At 46.1% G+C, this 19,951-nt stretch overlaps 1 protein-coding gene across 1 annotated transcript in view; it reads right to left on the bottom strand.

The window, feature by feature from the left end:
* ST8SIA2 (ST8 alpha-N-acetyl-neuraminide alpha-2,8-sialyltransferase 2) overlaps nt 1–19,951 on the bottom strand; it is a 76,264-nt gene that overhangs the window by 27,275 nt on the left and 29,038 nt on the right. Inside the window, exons 2-4 of the mRNA XM_015143062.3 lie at nt 11,324–11,386; nt 7,082–7,210; nt 2,860–3,117 (exon numbers count right to left, since the gene is read on the bottom strand). Coding sequence (XP_014998548.1) covers nt 2,860–3,117; nt 7,082–7,210; nt 11,324–11,386 — 450 coding nt within the window. The remainder of the gene's footprint in view (nt 1–2,859; nt 3,118–7,081; nt 7,211–11,323; nt 11,387–19,951) is intronic.

Genomic DNA, 19,951 nt, shown 5'->3' with positions numbered 1-19,951 from the left:
CATGGGGCTCTCCTGGGACCAGCTTACCAACCATTGCCAGCAGCACTTTGTGCAGCTGATGCTTGCTTGAGCAGTGCCCTGCCCGATCCATGCATCTGCCTTCTTGCTTCCATGCCTCTCTTCATGCTGTTTCCTCCTCCTCACCATTTTCACTGGTCAAAGGCAACTCACACTCCAATGCCGCTTCTGCCAGAAGCCTGCCTTGAACTCCCTAGGAGGCACTAGGTTTTGCAAGATCATTGCATTTTGTGTGCCATGTGTCCCACCAGGACTTACAAGCTTGTCTTCCCCACACAGAGTTTTCTGAGAGGGGGTGAGGTCTTGCGTGTCTGTGGGTTTCTCCCACAGAAGAGGCAGGGTGAATGGATTGAAGACATGGACTGGCAGAGACAGAAACCTCTATCAGGAGTTTCACAGTGTCTGCCATTCTAGCAAAGCCACACGGAGGCCCTCCTCTGGCCTGGCACAGCCTTGGACAGGAGGCCCGGAGATGGACACAGCCACTCTGCTCTGGAGGAGCTCACCACTTGGGGGTGAGGTGGGTGGAGTGGAGACAGAGTCCCCAGGGAATTAACACTTAGTGTCCCTGTTGTGTGGGAGACACCATCCCAGGCATATTCCCATATGCCATCTCATTTAATGCTTGCAACATCACGCTCTCTTTATTGTTAGTGTGGGGCTTTGGCCTGTAGCATATTTCCAAGTGCAGGGCATGGAATAAACTCCCAGATGGGAAGAATCCAGAGGAACAGTCCCAGCGGGGTGGAGGAGCTAGTGCCACTACTGGGTACCGTATCCCTGATGTCAAACGTTAGTCTGTACACAGTAGGGCTGCAAAATCTTGTCCTAAAACACCCCTCAGGTCCACCCCAGAGACCCGTGGGAGTTTCAGAGCCATGGACATAGGCCTAAGGGACAAAGAACAACTGCACTTTTTGAAGTAGCTTGCTCCTTGGCATTTTTGATCCATATTTTCCAAGTATGTGTGGATGGGTGTGGACATGACTCCCAGGAGTGAGGCAGAGCACACCCCGGCTGCGCCTCTCCACGTGCAGTCACACACCAGCAGTGGCGTCCCCTGGGGTGCTTGTTAGAAATGCTGAGTTGCCGGCCCCACCCTAGACCCCAAAACTCTGCATGTCCATAAGCCCAGGAGACTCCTGTGCACAGTAAAATCTGAGAAGCACTGGGCTAGAGCACAGACCGTATTCATAATGAAAGAACCTCAAGGCCAGCCAGTCCACCCAGCCCGTTTTACAGATGATAAAACTGAGGCCCAGAAAGGCAGAGAGATACACCCCAAGTCATGTGACAAATGGGTAGCAAAGCCAAGGCCCAGCTTTGAACTGCACACTGCTGACTATGTGAAAGGGCTCCAAAAGGAAACTGTGGCCAAAATCTGCCTCTAAAAATTCCTGGGTCAGGACTTCATGGCCTGTGTGAAGCTCACTGTGGGGACTCATGACTTGTGACAATGGAAGAGGCATGGCTTACGTGTATGGCATTAGGTCAGAAAGCCCCCCACCGGATACTGCTGGGCACTCCTGGAGGGGATCCGACCCCCTGGGAGGAGGCCTTGGCCCCCACACCCTCACCTTTAACGCCCAACCGTCACTCCTTCTCTGACTTCCAATCAGACAGACCTGCCACACTTCCTTCTTCCTTTCCCCTCCCCTCCCCCTCCCTCCACTAGTCTTTAGACTAATGGGCTCTGAAAAGCAGGGACTGAGCTGTAGGATGTGCCAGGGCCAGACGGACCTGGCAGAGGATGACAAAACTCTGGCTGCCAGGCTGCGGTAGCATTTCAATCCCAGCAAGAGTAAAGACACGGTTTCTTCCCATGTCCCAAGGTTTAGGGAACTCTATGATAAGGTGGCTTCCCAAAGCCCCAGGACAAGGCTGTCTTTGCCTTGAGTTGGCCCCCACAGAAACATGAGAATGTATGCAGTTCTGCCAGGGCTGGGGAGCCGGCTGGAATGAAACTCGAGGCCCTGCATGCCCTAATTTTGACCGGGAGACAGCAAAGCCTTGTTTCCATGACTTTAGTGGGTTGGGGGTCAGGTGTCAGGGCCAAGGGCAACCTTGTGTGCAAATGTCCCAGGCAACTGGAAAATGAGAGCAGATATTTTCGAGAAAATAATGGTCAGGTACAAAATCCAAGTTTCTCTGTTACTCCCGCACTTCCCAGATTTTGAGAACAGGGTAATAAAGTCACTAGTAGGGCACCCCCTTCCAAGACACTTACAAGAGTTTTGCAAAGTTGAACCAACAACTAGCCAGCCCAGGAGATTTCCTTACCAACCTTTTGTACCAGGCTCTACCTCAGGGGATCAGCAAACTTCTTCTGTAAAGGGCCAGATAATAACATTTTCTGCTTTGCAGGTGATATGATCTCTCTGTTGTGACTGCAATTCCACCCAATGACTTAACCGTGCCCAGTGACTCCACTCTCTTTGTAGTGAGACAACAGCCACCAATGATGTGAAAATGGGTGGCGTGGCTGCGTTCCAACCAAACTTTATTTACAAAAGTAGGCTGCGGGCCAGCATCTGCCCACCTCTGCTGTGGATCAGTGATTCTCAACCTTGGCTGTAAATCAGAATGACCTGTGCTCCCTGGGTTGCCCGCACCCCTGCCACGCCTCTCTTCCCCTCTCCCTCATTGATTTAATTGGTTTGAGGTACATTCTGGACATTGGAGGCGAAGCTCCCCAAATGATTCTGATGAGCAGTCATGGTTGAGAGTAGGGGCTAACTCCACCAAGGCCTCGTTTCAATCTCTTGGGACAACTGGCAATGCTCCGCTGAAACACAGCGTGCCCACCGCTCTGGCCCCAGAGTGCCTGCTGGGGCGTGTTACCTGATGACGAAGCTGTGGGCGTCAATCTCCTGCCCACAGCCGCTGTTCAGCAAGACCCCCGAGTTGCCCACGATGGCGCAAGTCCCAAAGTGCTTGTTCTTCAGTGGCGAAGTCCTGGGGAGGAGCTCGTAGAGGTTCTGAGACACATTCATGGTGCTGTCTCGATCGAAGATGTAATGAATAATGTCTCCAGGCTTCAGGGTTCCCTTTAGGACAGAAATGTCCTTTTCAGCATCCAAGAACTTTAAAATTTGCTTCCTGTGAAAAGCAAACATGTGTGAGGAAAGTCTCCATGGTGCCAGCTGCCCTTTGCCAGCCCAGCCTTTCCTATCCGGGGTCACCCTGCAGGGTGGCTGCAGCCCAGCCAACACACAGAGTATGCTGAGAGTTCAGATGCCCTTGAGAATGGGTTCCAGGCAGGGACGGCCAGAAGTGGCCCAGAAGCAACTACGGTGGTGGCCAATATGGGGGTTGCCAGGGTTACACCCTCTTCCTTTGCGAGGTGAAAACTGCTCAGGGAAATCACTCCATTAGGACTGGAGGTGAGCTCCTCAAGCGGGCCCCAGAAGGAAGGGTGGCCCATCACCCCAGTTTCCCCAGGACTGCCTGGCCTAGGCACTGAAAGTCCCATGTCCCTGAAAGCCCCTCAGTCTGGGGCACACCCAGACATTTGGTGACCTTACATTACCCTCACTCTCTTAGGGGGATTTAGGGCCACCCTGTGACAGGGATGAAAATGAACAGTTAGGTACAAAATCTAAGTTTCTCTTTTATTCCCACACTTCCTAGATTTTGAGAAAAGGATACTAAAGTCTAGGAGCAGAAAGCCAGATGACAGGTGCCTCTCACTCCTTACTGGCCCATTTTCTTCCACGGAAGCTTTCTCTGGGCAAAGGAGCTTTCTGGGGGGATGGATACTGTGACATGTATGGACATTTTCCACCTCTGAGACACTGAGAGGATGGCCTGCCATCCTGCAAGCTGGAGCATGTCCGCTTGCTGCCCCCCTCTAGTTGCTATCTAGTGTTTATGGGTGGGGGGGATCATAAATATGGACCCCTTCCTGGTCCCACAGAGAAGGGCTCCTTTGTGTTGTTTCAGAGCAAAGGACAGCTCTCTAGACTCTAGGGTAGCTTTGATTTAGAGAAAGTTCTCGAATCGAATCATCTAGCAAAGCACAAAGAAAAGATTGAGTTGGGTCAGGAAAGGGATGGGTGTCCTCTTGGACTTGCCAAAAAAGCTTCACCTGAAACACACAGCCTTCCCCTAAGGAGCCTGAGAATCCTAGCTGGGGGTTTTACTTAGAGAACTGTTTAAATCACCCGAGATTTTTAGAAATGATTCCAGTCATAAAGAGAAAGAAATTGGGTACCTAGATAAGCTGAAATTAATTTCATATTCTGCTGCAAATTCCTATCTAGAACAGATACAAAGATGCTGTTCTTTGTTTTCAGAGTCCTGGAGGTGCAGAATTTTCATGCCCTTTGCAAATGTGAGATGCTGCAGGATGGCTGTCCCATCTCACAGATAGTAACACTGAGGCCTGAAAGCCTGCTGGATTTGAGATGTTCACAACCTGTGGTACATTCCAGCAGGCTGCACATTCAGTCACTTGGGGAACCTTTAAATACTTCAAATCTCCAGGCTTACATGTGAGAAATCTTGATTCTGAGAGTGGCCCAGTTCTCAGCATTGCTCTCAAAAGCTCCCCAGGTAACTTTAATGTGTGTCCAGGTTCAAGCGCCTCTGGGGAAGTCAGGGGGCAGCTAGAACGCTTGGTAAGCTTGATGCTTCTCATCCATTATCTTTCCTTATTAATGACCTGCATCTCTTGCTATCATGTAGGGGAAACTACCCTTGCAGAATAATTCGTATCTGTTGATGGAAAACAGAGGCATTGTTTTTATTTACTGTGCTTTACCAAGGATTATATGACTTGACAAACTAATATAGTTGGGAAATTGCTGAAACCTCTGCAATTACTTACCCCAAGGTATTTAAAAACAAAGAGAGCCCCTAGAAAGCCCATAAATAAACACCTCTGTGAGTGAATTAATTTCTAACTAATTATGAGAAATTACCATCAATTATTAAACATCATTCCAAATCACTTGCAGAATCTTTTATTATGAATACTCTTGATGATTAATTGAAGCTGGAGGAAATTCTTTTTCCCTCTGGGTGAAGGTATGTTGTTGCTGCTGAGGGGACTGTGTTTGCAGGGTCTTTATGAAGGACACAGTCTTGTCTTCACAAGGGGTGGGGGAGCTATTTCTCTACCCAATGGTTGGAGAAAGGGACATTGGGGACCATGGGTAGCTCATACTGGCAGGAGGATTTCACTCACGGTGGTGTAGTGGGGAGAATGGTGACCCCTCTAAAATATATGTCCACCTCCTAACCCCTGGAACCTGTGAATGTGACCACATTTCAAAAGAGCATCTTTGCGGATGTAATTAACTTAACGATCTGGAGATGAGATTATCCTGGATTACCCGGGTGGGCTCTAAATTCAATGACAGGTGTCCTTACAGGAGACAGAAGAGAAGAAGACAGAGGCACAGAGGAGAGGGCCACATGAAGATGGAGGCAGGGGTTGAAGTTCTGCGGCCACCAGAGGCTGGAAAGGGCAAGAGGATGGGTTCTCCCTTGGAGCCTGCAAGGGGGTGCTCAGAATTCTGGCATCCAGAGCGGTGCAAGAATAAATTTCTGTTGTTTTAGGCCCCTGTGTCGGTGGTAATTTGTTATAGCAGCCCTAGGGAACCAATGCAGTTGGGGTTGCTGACTCCACGGTGCCCCTGATCAAAGGGGGCAGCTGTTAGGGCTTTGTGAGGGGGATGGAGGGCCACCAGGAGGCCTCTGAAGAGGCGCTGAGTAAGGAGTGCAGGGTGGCGGGGAGTCAGCTACTTCAGATGATTTCTCAGCTGCCAGGTCCCCAGAGCTCATGCCTTTCAACTCCCCAGCCCTGCACAGGTCCCAAAACTAAGCTTCAAGAACTAGGGTGCAGGGGCGTTTCCATTTTGATAGTGAGCCTTGTGGCAGGGGCAACTCCCTGCTCTGCGTGGCGCCACTGCTGGTGGCTGCTCTCCTCTCTCCCAATAGTATGGCCTGGGATGGTCATCAAGGCCTTCCCCATCTGGTCCTGGCTACCATCCCAACCTCACCCTCCTATTCCCTGCCCCCTGCTTCCTGCTCCTGCAGCACTGTTCACAAGCACCAGATCACAGACTCTGCCTGTGGGAAGCAGCTTGGTGAACTTCTAATTACCCTTCAAAACCCACTGCTCCTGGCCAGCCTTTCCTGACCAGTCCTCTTAGTCTTCTTACAAAATGAATGACTCTTTGCTCAGCATGGCCTCTTTATTTCCATCTCTATATATGTAAGATGCAGCACCACCTAATGTGTATGTCATACCACGTTGTCTTGTCTTTGCTTATATTCGTGTCCCCACCTAGCATGTCTGATTCATGTGAGCACCCCCGGGGCCCCAGCATGATGCCTGGAACTAAATAGTTGGATTATACTTACACATATTTGCTGGGTCAATCATGGCTACATCTAAACTAAGTGTCCAAAATGCTGAAGTTGTAATTCCTTCTCTCTGGTTCCCCATTGCCACTACCCCATGACGCCTGCAGTGCTCTGAAATAGATCAGGGCGAGAGCTGCTCTCTGGCTAAACAGACCTTTGCTTTCTGGTTGGGTGTCCTGTCAGTTCCTGGGTTCTCCGGATGCCCCTATGGCTCTAGGTTTTCATTTTCATGTTGTGGGGGAGGAGCAGCCTACGCAAGCCACAAAAGCTGAGGGAGGGAGCAACTCTCCAAGAACAAACTGGAGGACTGTCACTGAAAGGGGATGTGAATCCCAGGCAGGCCCCAACAAGTAAGGACTCTTTATGCCTGGGAAGAAGCAGCCACCTGTGGCTTCCACTGCCCAGGCTCCCTCTGCTGCTGACCCGAGACTCAAGGTTTGCTGCTTCTGAGTCCAGGACCTCCGCGGGTGTTCCTGCCACCGCCTGGCCCCAGTCACCAAATGCACAGGCTGGGCCGCTAGGCTTGTCTGGGGTTTTTATTTCCAATTGATCACTTACATATGAAACCTGCCTCAGCGGGAGGTAAACATTTTATTTCTATCCTGACTTCTTTAGATGATGAAGAGCGGCAATTTGCCGGTGTGTGCTGAAGACCAAGTCTACTTCTTGTCCTGTAGGTAATTACCAGTACCTGATCCTCAGAGAGAGTGTCTGGTTATGTCTCCATTTGGATGAGGCTGGCTGGATGTTGTGCTTGATGCTTTCATTACTTCTGTCAACAACAGCTGGTGATGAGGAGCCGTTTATTACAACTTCAGCTCTGGAAGGAGAAAAAAAAGGAAGGGGGTAGACATGATGTGTTAGCAAGCCGATGACAAGTCTAATAGTTTTGTTTTTGCACGGGCTTGAATGTAAACTTCTCCAGAAGAGCAAAATTGCAGTTATTACCTGAGAAGAGAAGGAAGTCTATTTATCTTCCAGTAATGCACAAACTCTGTCCCTCAGGTATAACCTACATACATTCTTGGAGACAGGAAGGAGGGTGATAAACCTATTTTTCTTCCTCCGCCCCCAGTGATTTTTTTTTTCCTGGTAAAACCTGGCAGTCTCTGTCAGAAGAGTAATATTTCTTATTCAAGCTATTGATAAGAAACTCTACAAGGAGCAGGTATATGAACCACAAAGTATCAAATCAAGGGCTTCCAAACTTAAAGAGAAAACAAGAACTCATACCAGGACAATGTAATTGTAGCCTGTGGCTTCCCCCTCCTCCCTGGCGGCCCCATCACTCTCTTGAGGGTAACTCTGAGATGCTCCTTGAAACATGGACCTTGTTACACAGTCATCTGTGCTGTCCCTCATAGGAGACTGTAAGCAAGGGATCTCCAGCATTCATTTTATATTCCCTAGTGGTCTCACATAGCGGGTGCCCAATAAATAAGTATTGTTGAATTTAGGTTGAAATCGATCCTGGGGGAGCCTCGGGTGAATGAAAGAACTGGCTGGCTTCATATTCCCTGGGTGGATCATGATTCTGGGTAAACACCCCCTTTCCATCTGACTCAGGAACACCAGGTATTATAGGACTGGCTTGAATTCAGAGGCTTGAAATCTATGCTAGTAGGTTTCTATAAACTAGGTTACAATTCTATCTTTGAAGGCAGTGTAAGAGTCAGCCGGCTTGCTGCCGGATGCACACAGATGTATGTGGGTCACATCCAAAGTTCTTTTTGTCTGTGCTGACAGCAGATTCTCCCAGTTAGAATAAGTGGATTTGTGATGACAAATTCTGAAGCTTTAAAGAGTTCAAACCAAACATCTATGTCCTCTCCATTTATCTTGAAACAGCCAAGTTAAAAAAAGATGAAATCCTGTTAGTGAGTTCTAAACCCGACGCTCTCCTTTTTTTTTTTTTTGAGACAGAGTCTCACTCTATCGCCTAGGCTGGAGTGCAGCGGCACGATCTCAGCTCACTGCAACCTCCCCCACCCAGGCTCAAGCAGTTCTCCTGCCTCAGCCTCCTGAGTAGCTGGGATTACAGGTGAATGCCACCACACCTGGCTAAGTTTTGTATTTCAGTAGAGATGGGGTTTCACCCTGTTGTCCAGGCTGGTCTCGAACTCCTGACCTTAGGAGATTTGCCTGCCTCAGCCTCCCAAAGTGCTGGGATTACAGGCATGAGCCACCATGGCTAGACCTACTTTGACTTTTGTAGGTAGAGAAGGAATTCGTTTAGGGGTGCATGTTGTCTCACATGTTCCCTTCACCTACCCACCTCCATTCCTCAGTATTTCTGACTCCTGGCTGATATCACTTGTCTCGAACTCAAAATATCTGTAACTTTGCAGAGGATAGAGAATTGATGAGTTTTGAGTAAGGTAGAGGAACTCTTCCTAGTATGCAGGCTTAAGGGAGCTTCTGAGAGGGTACACAAGACCTAACCCTTTGGAATTTTTACTGTTTTCATGCAAGAAACAGAGGGTACAGTGGAAAGATTTCATAAACTGTGACTGTGGGTCAATCATTTTACCTCTCTGAGCCACAGATTGCCCATTTATAGAAACAGGGTGTAGAAGAGACAGATATCCATCTCGTGAGGTTCTGGAATTTTCAAAGGAGCACCGATGTTTCTGGCATGACCCACTGGCTGCCACCTCATGAGGCTCTAGCAGGAGCTGGCATTGCTGCATCCTTTTGGTACCACCAACTTCTATGCAGACCACAGGCAGGGTCACTGACCTCAGGGACACAGAATTAGCAGCTTTGCCCAAGCTTCGTTGAAGCCTACCTCAGTAGGTAAGTGCGTAGGCATGCACAACAGAAATGCTTTAACGTTGGTGATGAGGAGTTATCGTCCTAAGAGGCTAGCTGATGTGCTCATCAGAAATCAGTGATTGGGCCCTGGCATCTTATGGCTTAAAGTGGGTTCAGTCTAGGGCGATGCTTCTCAGAGACTGGGGCACACTGGATGGCACCAGGCTCTCAGGAAAGAAGGAGCTGCAGAGGAATTCTATTATGGATACTTGGAGAGGGCACCTGCTCGGAAACCTCCAGGAAAGGTTTCCAGACTTCTCCAGGACACAAGATGGTAAAGGTTGGAAAGGGAGAGAGATAAATGCTGGTGTGGATAATGGTAAAATTTCGTTTCTGTCTCCACCTTCCAGGGTAAATTTGGATGGCATCCTGCATAGCCCATTATGGTCTTAAGGGATTTTAACCCTGGCCCAGTTGCAGTCTACCTTGGTGGACTTGGAAAAGTCACTTCAGATTTCCAGCCTTCTTATCTGTAAAATAAAGGGGATGGATTAAATAACTCCAGGGTCCACCTCGGTTCACAGGTTTTACACGCTCTGTGCTGCACAAACATGCTGGATTGGTGAGTTGAGGTATTCCTCTTCAATGAATATGTCCTCCTGTTTCCAGTCCCTTCCCCCATTTCCAAAATGACACTAGAGGTACATCTCAGGCTTAAGTTGCTTCACCTCCCAACTCCTGAACTTCACCCCCAGTGACCTTCCTATGATGCCACAGATATATCCACAGTGGTAGTAACAAGCATCAAATAACTACCTTTAACATATCAGGTGCTGGGCTAGATAGATCCTTATATTTGGTGGTTCTAATCCTGAAACACTCCTCAAAGACACTGCAGTATTATTCTAATTAAATGGGTGAGCCAAGGCTCAGAGGGGTAAAATCACTTGCCTAAGGCCCTGGCTAACAGACACCAGGGGTGAAGCTAGGGCTGCCTGGATCCCAGGACTGTTTTTTCCACTTCTCATACTTGATTAATATGAGACTGTGGCCCCTCAAGCTACCACGAGGACTTGGGCTTCAGGGGCAGGATCTTCTTTCTCCAAAACAGGGCCATCATTTCCTAATAGAACAGAGAGGGACTTAGGAGCACATGGCCTTCTTTCTTTCTGTCATATTTGCATTTCACCTGGCATAACACAGGCTTCATTGTTAGCTCCAAGGTGGCTAAGAGGTAATTAGAGAGCTAGAAGCAATGATGTCAGGGAAAGAGGGAACAGTTTCTCGAGTCAGTCATGCAGGGTCAGGGACAGATGTACTTCACAGGTCTCATACAGAAAAGAGATCTAAAAAAATACGGAAGAGCAAATAATAGACTATCCTCTGCATCATATGGACCTCTTATTCCTACAATGACCAAAATAAGGTATTTAGAAAGCAAAACGAGCCCCTGATTTTGTGGAGTAGCCTTTGTTTACATCATATAACTCGGCACTTCCTTCCACTGCTCCTTAAGCTCAGGCTTACAAGACTACAGGTCATAGCTATGGGGCACTTGTCATTGATGGAGAATGGGGACTCAGAAGCATGGTGCAGCCACAGCCAGGGGCAATCCTGGCTTTGCATGCTCTCCTGCATCCAGCTGTCCCCTGGCAATGACTGTTCTGCACCATTACATGAAGTAGAAACACTCAGAATTTGGAGCATACGTTCAATAATCGGGGTTAACATTACTGTGTTGACTCTCTAAATATTTTAAGAGGTCTCAGCAAAGTTTCTGAATGCTTTATTTTCCATCTTAACCTCCTAGACAAACCATTTACTGCAATGAAATTGAGTGAAAATCCTGGTTCCCTTCAGGGTCTCCATTGCTTAGCAAACATGCAAGTTTGAGTAAGCTCATTGGCGTCCTAGGCATTGCAAAGTGGGTGGGCTCTTTTCCAGAAAGTGACTCTTACCCATCTGCATTTTCCATCTCTGCAGCCTCTAGACCTTGGGCCATTTCATGTGATCTTCCATTGACAGCTCCCCCCAAAAGTGATTAGGGAAATGCAAAGCCAAAGTGAAACGAAACAGATCTATTTGCTAAGTAAGAAGGGCACCATCCAGCAAAGAAGAGAAGCAGATTAATAGCTGCCTTACAGCAAAAACAAATGAACACAAAATCTAATTTACAAACCTATTAGATTTGCTATGTAAGCTGTTCACAGCTGATCTGATTGTACCTCTGCCTCCCGAATTCCTGCAAGACAAAGGAAATGCATTATTTATAAACCCAGCGCATCTTTGCAAAGCCCTCTTCAATTGCCAGGAGATCCCACAGCCCACCAGGAAAACTACAGAGGGAGGAAGAGACCTCATTCTGGACTCTCCAGAATGGGCAAAGTCCTGGCCCCAGACACAGCCCAAACATTTTATAGGGTGTGGACCTCCTGGATCCTCCCCTGCCTCCCTCCCCACTTGAATATTCTTCCAATTAGTACCCAGGTTCTCATTTGAGACCCACATTCAAGACAGCAAATAAACTCCCTGGGGATTAGTCTCCCCTGGTGAATCCCACAGGATAGCAAGATTCAACATGACTCAGCATCTGTTCTAGCATGACTCAGCACCCACTGGCTGTCTTCTCTTGCTTTCACTCACATGTAGTGAGCTGTTGTCCATTGCATTCTCTCCAACTTTGAGACTCCAGAAATTCAACAGAGGCAGCAAGGTTAACTCAACAGTGCCTCCATTCAAAAGTGATCGCAATTTGCTCTTTGGTGGCAAAAGAAATAGTATTAAGTGGTGTCACTCTGCTAGGAAGTGAGAAGGGTGTATGTGGGTCATGAGATCCCTTGTTTCTTCCTCTGTAGGATAGGCTTTTGAAGTAAAAGCACTCTAAGGCCCTTTCCAGCCCTACTCTCTATTCGGTTCTGCCAAATCCCATTCTGTCTGGCCACATGGTTTCATCCCACTTCACTGACACATTAGGCGTGGGGAATGGATAAATACATGTGCCTTGAGAACCCCCCACTTTTTGCCCTGCATGTTTTAGAAAAGTTGTATGTGAGATTCATTATTTTTATTAATTAAAAAATGACGGGGTATGCGGTTTGGGGAGGTACTGGGTGCTCTTCTCATTTTTAAAGTTCCATTTAGCCTTTCAGTCAAGGTGTTGGCCGACTCCAAAGAAATAATTAAAATCACTGGGGAAGCTGTGTATTGAAAGGAAACCTTGTCATTAAATGAGAACACTGCAGGGGGAGTTAGTACCTATCCACACACTGGTTTTAAGTCTGGAGTTTTGTATCTGATTTCCTTAGGATTCGCATACTTGTATATATCACATGTGTGTGCATGCTTATATGTTCATGTCTTTTCCAGATAAATTGTCTTTTCCACATTATTTGGCAACAGGCTATATTCACCCATTTCATAGGCAGATAACCAGACAACAGAAAGGGTATGATGACCTACCCAGTTTCTCACTTTAGTTCTCCTTTACCTAAGGTTCCAAATTTCATCACTACAAATCTAGTTCTCAATTACAAAGAGTATCATTGGGTCTTCTCATTTTAATTTGATGCCTAATATTTATTTTTGTCCCTCCTCATTTCCCCTTGGAAATATCTCCTTGGGATAACAGCATTCTTGTACTTCCACGTTGGGGTCTGGGAATGTCGGGTCAGCTCCGGTCCTGTAACCCGCATTCATCTGGGTCAGGTCCCAAGGGCATTGCTGGATGTGCTATGGCCCATGGGTCACTGTCTGCTCGCATGCCCCCAGCTGGACCCTAGAACTCCTTGTGGGGAGGGGAGACTTGCTAGGCCAGACATTAAGTCAAGCACAGTAATTCAATAAATGGTTTGGAATGGTTGGTTAATGATCTGGTGGTGAGTTGGGAGAAAAACAGTTGAGCGTTACCTTACTCTAGACAGAAAAAAATGGATTTAACAAATGTTTCCCAAACTTTAGTAATTTTCAGATCCCTATCACCAGTTTTTCATATTTATCAACTGCACGCACTATTATCCACTATTATCCACTTAAATTTTAAAACGGACCCATCTTTACAAACTTACCCTTACCCTAAGCAATATCATCTGTGAAATACAGGTTTGATGTCTTGATTACAAAGTTATTAACAAAAACCCTACACAACCATTACCACAAGAATATTTATCAATAGAATTCCTTAAATCATCTTACATTATCACAAGGAGTACCATGGGTATCTGCACCACCCTCTGAGAAAGATAGAATGAAAGTTATTTATTTATTTTTTTTTTCTGAGACCGAGTCTACCTTCGTCGCCCAGGCTGGAGTGCAGTGGCATGATCTGGGGTCACTGCAACCTCTGCCCCCCGGGTTCAAGTGATTCTTGTGCCTCAGTCCCCCAAATAGCTGGGATTACAGGCACCTGCCACCATGCCCAGGTAATTTTTGTATTTTTAGTAGAGACAGGGTTTTGCCATGTTGGCCAGGCTGGTCTCAAACTCTCAGCTTCAGATGATCTCCCCACCTCGGCCTCCCAAAGTGCTGGGATTACAGGTGTGAGCTACTGCACCCAGCCATCCTGGCCAAAACAGTTGAATATTTAAAGAAGGAAACCCACGAGAAACTAGTAAGAACAGAGAAGAGGATATTCATCAAATCTTTGATGAGGGCTGAGGAGTGTATGGGAGGGACTTTGTAAATTTAGAAGAATGAGAAGAAATTACCAAAAAAAAAAAAAAAAAAAGTCAACAGATTTAACTTATAAAAATCCAAAATTTGGCTTATACTAAAAGCAAACCTCAACTAACCAAACCCAGTTTCTGTCATGAAATCTAAGGTGGCTCTGGATGAGAATAGCAACATATCTAAATAATTTATTTTCTTATTCATTAAACAAAAATATTTTGAGTAATATTATATTTCAGGCTTTGGCCAAGCTAGATATATATAGTCTCCATGCTCGTGGAGTATAGCTTAGGAGACAGTAGGGATGCATTAATTTTTTTTTTTTTTTGCCAAGTGCCCAACCTCCCCCCAGCTTTATTAAGACATAATAGACAAACAAATTAGACAAATTGTGTATATATACTATGTGTAACATGATGTTTTGATATCTGTATACATTGTGAAATAATTAAATGAAGGTAACTAACATATGCATCGCCTCGCACACTTACTTTTTCTTTTTGAGATGGTGTCTCGCTCTGTCACCCAGGCTGGAGTGCAGTAGCCTGATCTCGGCTCACTACAACCTCTACCTCCTGGGTTCAAGCAATTCTCCTGCCTCAGCCTCCCAAGTAGTTGGAATTGCAGGCGCCTGCCATCATGCCCAGCTAATTTTTGTATTTTTAGTAGAGACAGGGTTTCACCATGTTGGTCAACTCCTGACCCCCTGATCTCAGATGATCTGCCTGCCTCGACTTCCCAAAGTGCTGGGATTACAAGCGTGGGCCATCGTGCCTGGCCCATACTTACCATTTTGTGTGTGCGTGTTAAGAACAAATAAGATCTACTTTCTTGGCAATTTCAATTATACAATACAGTATTATTAACTGTAGTTACCATGCTGAACAGACCTCTAGAACTTACTCCTCCTGTCTGAAACTTTGTACCCTTTGCCCAGTACCTCCCCTCCTCACAGCCCCAGTCCCTGAGAGCCAGGCTTAGAGGAGACCAAATGCCTTGAAATAGCTGGTTCCAGCCTTTCTCTTCTCCTGCTTCCAGCCAGGTCCTGGAGAACATCGAGTCCTGCTGACTTGGGATACTACAAATCCATGCACTTTTTCCATGCCAGTTCTTACTCAAACTCAGGAGTTCTTGACCTCGGCACTGGACATTTTGGTGGAGATACTTCTTTGCTGGTGAACTCTTGTTTTCTGCTTGGTGACTCTCAGAAGAGGAATCCCCCATGCCTCAACCCCGGCCCCACCAGCCCGCCCATCCACATCACCTTTCCATGCCAACTCCCTAACCCAGCATCGGTGCCTCCCTTCCAAACCATCCCAATTTTCAATTCTCAGCCACCATTTCCTTTTTTTCCCAGAGCACTCAATTCTATTACAGCATTTGCCACCTTCTTCTCGTATTTAATTACTTCATGGAATTGCGGATGGGAGACTTTACAGAAATCTTGTCATTTACACAATCTGAACTCCTCCTCATACAATCGAAGAGACCAAGGCCTGGGGATTTGTGTGTCAGGTTCAGCTTCCTCCTGCGGGCCACAATAAAGTGTAAGTCCTTGGGTGGGGCGGGGGCGTGTTAACCATGTCTTTTATTTTCTGTATTCCAATGCTTTGACATCTGGGGCTTTTCTGACCCTGGAGAAACTGCCCCTCCCAGGGTTAGCCAGTTTCTAGAGACAGCAAACAACTGTCCTGGGAATGCTTCTGTCAAATTGCAATCTTGAATCCACGCCCCTACTGTCTCATTTACTGGGGGCCAGTATTCTCCTACCCTAATTACCCCTGGCTAGGTACCATGCAACTAGCGACAGCTCCTACCCTGCAGAGCCTGCTGAAATTATTCAAACTAGCCAATCCTAAACCTGCTCTGACCCCACCTTGCCCATTCTTTCCTGTGCAAACCACAATAAAGGCTCTTGCCAGTTTCCCCCTCCTCCTGCCTCCAGACCAACCCCAGTAACTCCTTATGTAGAGCCCCATGATGTGAGTATAACAAACTGTCTTCTTCCTGGCAGTCATCGCTTCATCTGTTGGCCGTGACATATGTAAATAATAACAGAACCTATAGTAAAACAGGATAGAAGCCTGTCTTGTTCACTTTCTTAGCCTTGCACAGTGCTTTGCCCCATTGGGACTCAAGAGGCAAATCAAGAGTTAAGCGGGGGCTTTTCTTCTAAAGTCGTCCCTGCAGTTTTTGTGCTGTGTTCCCGCATATTGTTTACACCTGTACAAGACACCGCTTCACCTCTCAGTTGTTCATAGGACAGGGGAGACTATCATTCAAAGAAACTGGGCTGCAGATGTTTGGCTCTAGAATAAATCACAGGAATTGATGAGGGATTTGTTTTTTCTAATTAGGTTTTGCCTCAAATGTTATTAAAATAAGCTTATATTCCTTGTGATGGGGAACTGCTGATACCTGCCGGGTTGATTGATAGAAGACGATCGGGCAAGAAACATTTGCTAAAGATAATTCACAGAGTGCTGAAATTGTAGAAACAGAGATGCTTAGATCATCCAAATGAGAAAATATGTGGGGATACACTTTGCACACTATAAAGAACTCTATAAAATAAGGTATAATACTAGTAATAACAACTGTCCGTTTGACCCTGCTACAATATTCTCAACCATTGTAAGGGTAGAGGTTGACGACTTTAAAGGTCTACATTTTAGAATGCCAGTTTTCACTTTGGGAGGCCGAGGTGGATAGATCACAAGGTCAGGAAATCGAGACCATCCTGGCCAACATGGCGAAACCCCGTCTCTATTAAAAATACAAAAATTAGCCGGGCGTGGTGGTGCGCACCTGTGGTCCCAGCTACTCAGGAGGCTGAGGTAGGAGAATCGCTTGAACCCAGGAGGCGGAGGTTGCAGTGAGCCGAGATCACCACTGCACTCCAGCCTGGGTGACAGAGCGAGACTCTGTCTCCAAAAAAAAAAGGATGTCAATTTTTGTTCATACTATGGACATTATATTCTCTCCTAGTAGAATGTATACAGTAAACTATGATAGTAAATAAAAATGGTATGTTAAAAAAAAAGTAAAACAAAATCGCACCACACACAGCTGGATCTATTCTAGTGAAAAGCAAGTAGCAAAACCTGAAAACTGCATTTTTGCTTAGCCTCTTCAATCAAGCCCAATCGTTTATTTTTATTTTATTTTTATTTTTAATAATTTTTAATTGAAAATTCATAACTGTGTATATTTATGGGGTACATCATGATGTTCTGGTACATACACCAAGCCCAGTTGTTTATAGGTAAGGTAAGGTCCAGTGTGCTGGAACCTCCTAGCTGTGTTAGAATTTCCCACGTTTACAGTTTCTCATGGGAGAGTCAGGCTCAGAATGAACTTTCAGGAGCTGACAATTTTAACTGAGTCTAGACCCAACTTAAACAGGTGATTAGTATTGAGAATAGAAGATGAAACTAAAGCACAATGCATGAATTTGCAGATGGTTCTTCCTTCACATTTTTGGGAGACTACTGAATGCTTTCTTTCAATGTGCACCTTAAAACCACGGGGGTTTATGCCCAGGAACAAACTCCAAGGACACATGGACAGGAAAAAAGCGAGGAACAGGATGACTTGGGGTCGGTCACATGACTAGAGCCAGGGCTGTCAACAGTGGTCGAAGGATTTTGTTTTAAGAATTCTTCCCCCGAGAACAGACATTTCTCAAAAGAAGACATTCATACAGCCAACAGACACATGAAAAAATGCTCATCATCACTGGCCATCAGAGAAATGCAAATCAAAACCACAATGAGATACCATCTCACACCAGTTAGAATGGCGATCATTAAAAAGTCAGGAAACAACAGGTGCTGGAGAGGATGTGGAGAAATAGGAACACTTTTACACTGTTGGTGGGACTGTAAACTAGTTCAACCATTATGGAAAACAGTATGGCGATTCCTCAAGGATCTAGAACTAGATGTACCATATGACCCAGCCATCCCATTACTGGGTATATACCCAAAGGATTATAAATCATGCTGCTATAAAGACACATGCACACGTATGTTTATTGCGGCACTATTCACAATAGCAAAGACTTGGAATCAACCCAGATGTCCATCAGTGACAGACTGGATTAAGGAAATGTGGCACATACACACCATGGAATACTATGCAGCCATAAAAAAGGATAAGTTTGTGTCCTTTGTAGGGACATGGATGCATCTGGAAACCATCATTCTTAGCAAACTATCACAAGAACAGAAAACCAAACACCGCATGTTCTCACTCATAGGTGGGAACTGAACAATGAGATCACTTGGACTCGGGAAGGGGAACATCACACACCGGGGCCTATCATGGGGAGGGGGGAGGGGGGAGGGATTGCATTGGGAGTCATACCTGATGTAAATGACGAGTTGATGGGTGCTGACGAGTTGATGGGTGCAGCACAGCAACATGGCACAAGTATACATATGTAACAAACCTGCACGTTATGCACATGTACCCTAGAACTTAAAGTATAATAATAATAAAAAATAAATAAATTAAAAAAAAAAAAAAGAATTCTTCCCCCGAATCCCAACTTTTAAAATTGTGGTAAAATCCATATAACATGAAATTTACCATCTGCTATGCTTGAATGTTTTGTTCCCTTCAAAATTTATGGTCGAATAGGAAACTTAACCTCCAATGCAACAGTGTTAGGAGGTGGGGCCTAATGGCATGTGTTTAGGTCTAAGGGCTCTGCCCTCATAAACAGATTAATGCCACTATAAAGAGGACTTTTGGGAGTGGGTTCACTTTTTTCTACCATTCTGTCATGTGAGGACACAGTAGTCCTCCCCTTTGGAGGAGACAGTGCTCAATATGCCATCTTGCAAGCAAAGAGACTTGGCCCTGCCCTGCTGGTGCCTTGCTCTTGGACTTCTCAGCCTCCAGAACTATGATAAATAAATTTGTTCTTTCTAAGTTATCTAGCCCGTGGTGTTCTGTTATAGTAACACAAAATGGACTAACACAACATCTTAACCATTTTATTTTAAGATGGAGTCTTGCTCCATAGCCCAGGCTGGAGTATAGAGGCGCCATCTCGGCTCACTGCACCCTCCACTTCCTGGGTTCAAGGGATTCTCCTGTCTCAGCCTCCTGAGTACCTGGGATTACATGAGCCCCTGTGCCTGGCCCATCTTAACCATTTTTAAGTGTACAGTTCAGTGTTGTTAAATACATTCATAATGTGCAACCATCACCTGTCTCCAGAACTTCTGCATCATCTAAAGAGAAACTCTGCACTCATTGAGCAAAAACTCTCCCTCTTTACATCTTTTCCCCATAACTACTATCTACTTCCTATCTTTATGAATTTGCCTATTTTAGCTATTTTATGTAAGTAGAACCACACACTATTTGTTCTTTTGTGTCTGGCTTCTGTCACTTAGCATATGTTTTCAAGGTCTCATCTGACACATAGCATGTATCAGAGGATGTGGCATTTGATGCAAAAGTTGATACGGCAGTTCTAAGGAGGCAGAACATCACAGAGATGAGCAAGGAAAGACCCCTCCAAAGTGGTAGTGTCTAAAGTCTTGAGCACAGATAATTAGAATAGCAGTAGAGGTCCTACGAGCTGACAAGTGCTTGACTGGCTCAGGTATTCACCTGCCGCAGAACTTACTTGGCTAGGAGCTTTTTGAATTTGTTGTCTGCAGAACAACCAAAGGTGTTACCCATCTTCTTTTCCACCTGAGGAGCTGGCTGTACTTGGCCAAGTGCTCAGATGGGCAAGGGGCCCCAGCCTTGGTTGACCTAGTACAGATCCTCACCATGAGTTTGGCAATGCAAAAATCTTCAGTCACCCCAACACAGTGGGAAACAGTGCCCTATCCTTCGGCCTGGGCCACTTTGCACTCCTGAAGAGATTCCATCATGGGGTTTCTCTGATTCACCTTGAGTAGGAGGCAGTTGCCTGAGTCCTTGTCTGTAGTATTGGTAGTTCCTTTCCGGCTGGGCACAGGGAGATGATTCCCTGTCACATGGATATAACCTGCACTAGCAGAGAGCTGCTGCCAAGTTTCTCAGTTATCCTGGTCCAAGGCATCTTCAGTAGACACCATTGAGTAGCCCTTGATGAAGGACTTGTATCTGCCTACCAGCTGGTCAGAAGTGATGTAAC

This window comes from Macaca mulatta, chromosome 7 (genome assembly GCF_049350105.2).
Source record: "Macaca mulatta isolate MMU2019108-1 chromosome 7, T2T-MMU8v2.0, whole genome shotgun sequence".
Classification (NCBI taxonomy): domain Eukaryota; kingdom Metazoa; phylum Chordata; class Mammalia; order Primates; family Cercopithecidae; genus Macaca; species Macaca mulatta.
This window is presented reverse-complemented; position numbering and strand designations above follow the sequence as displayed.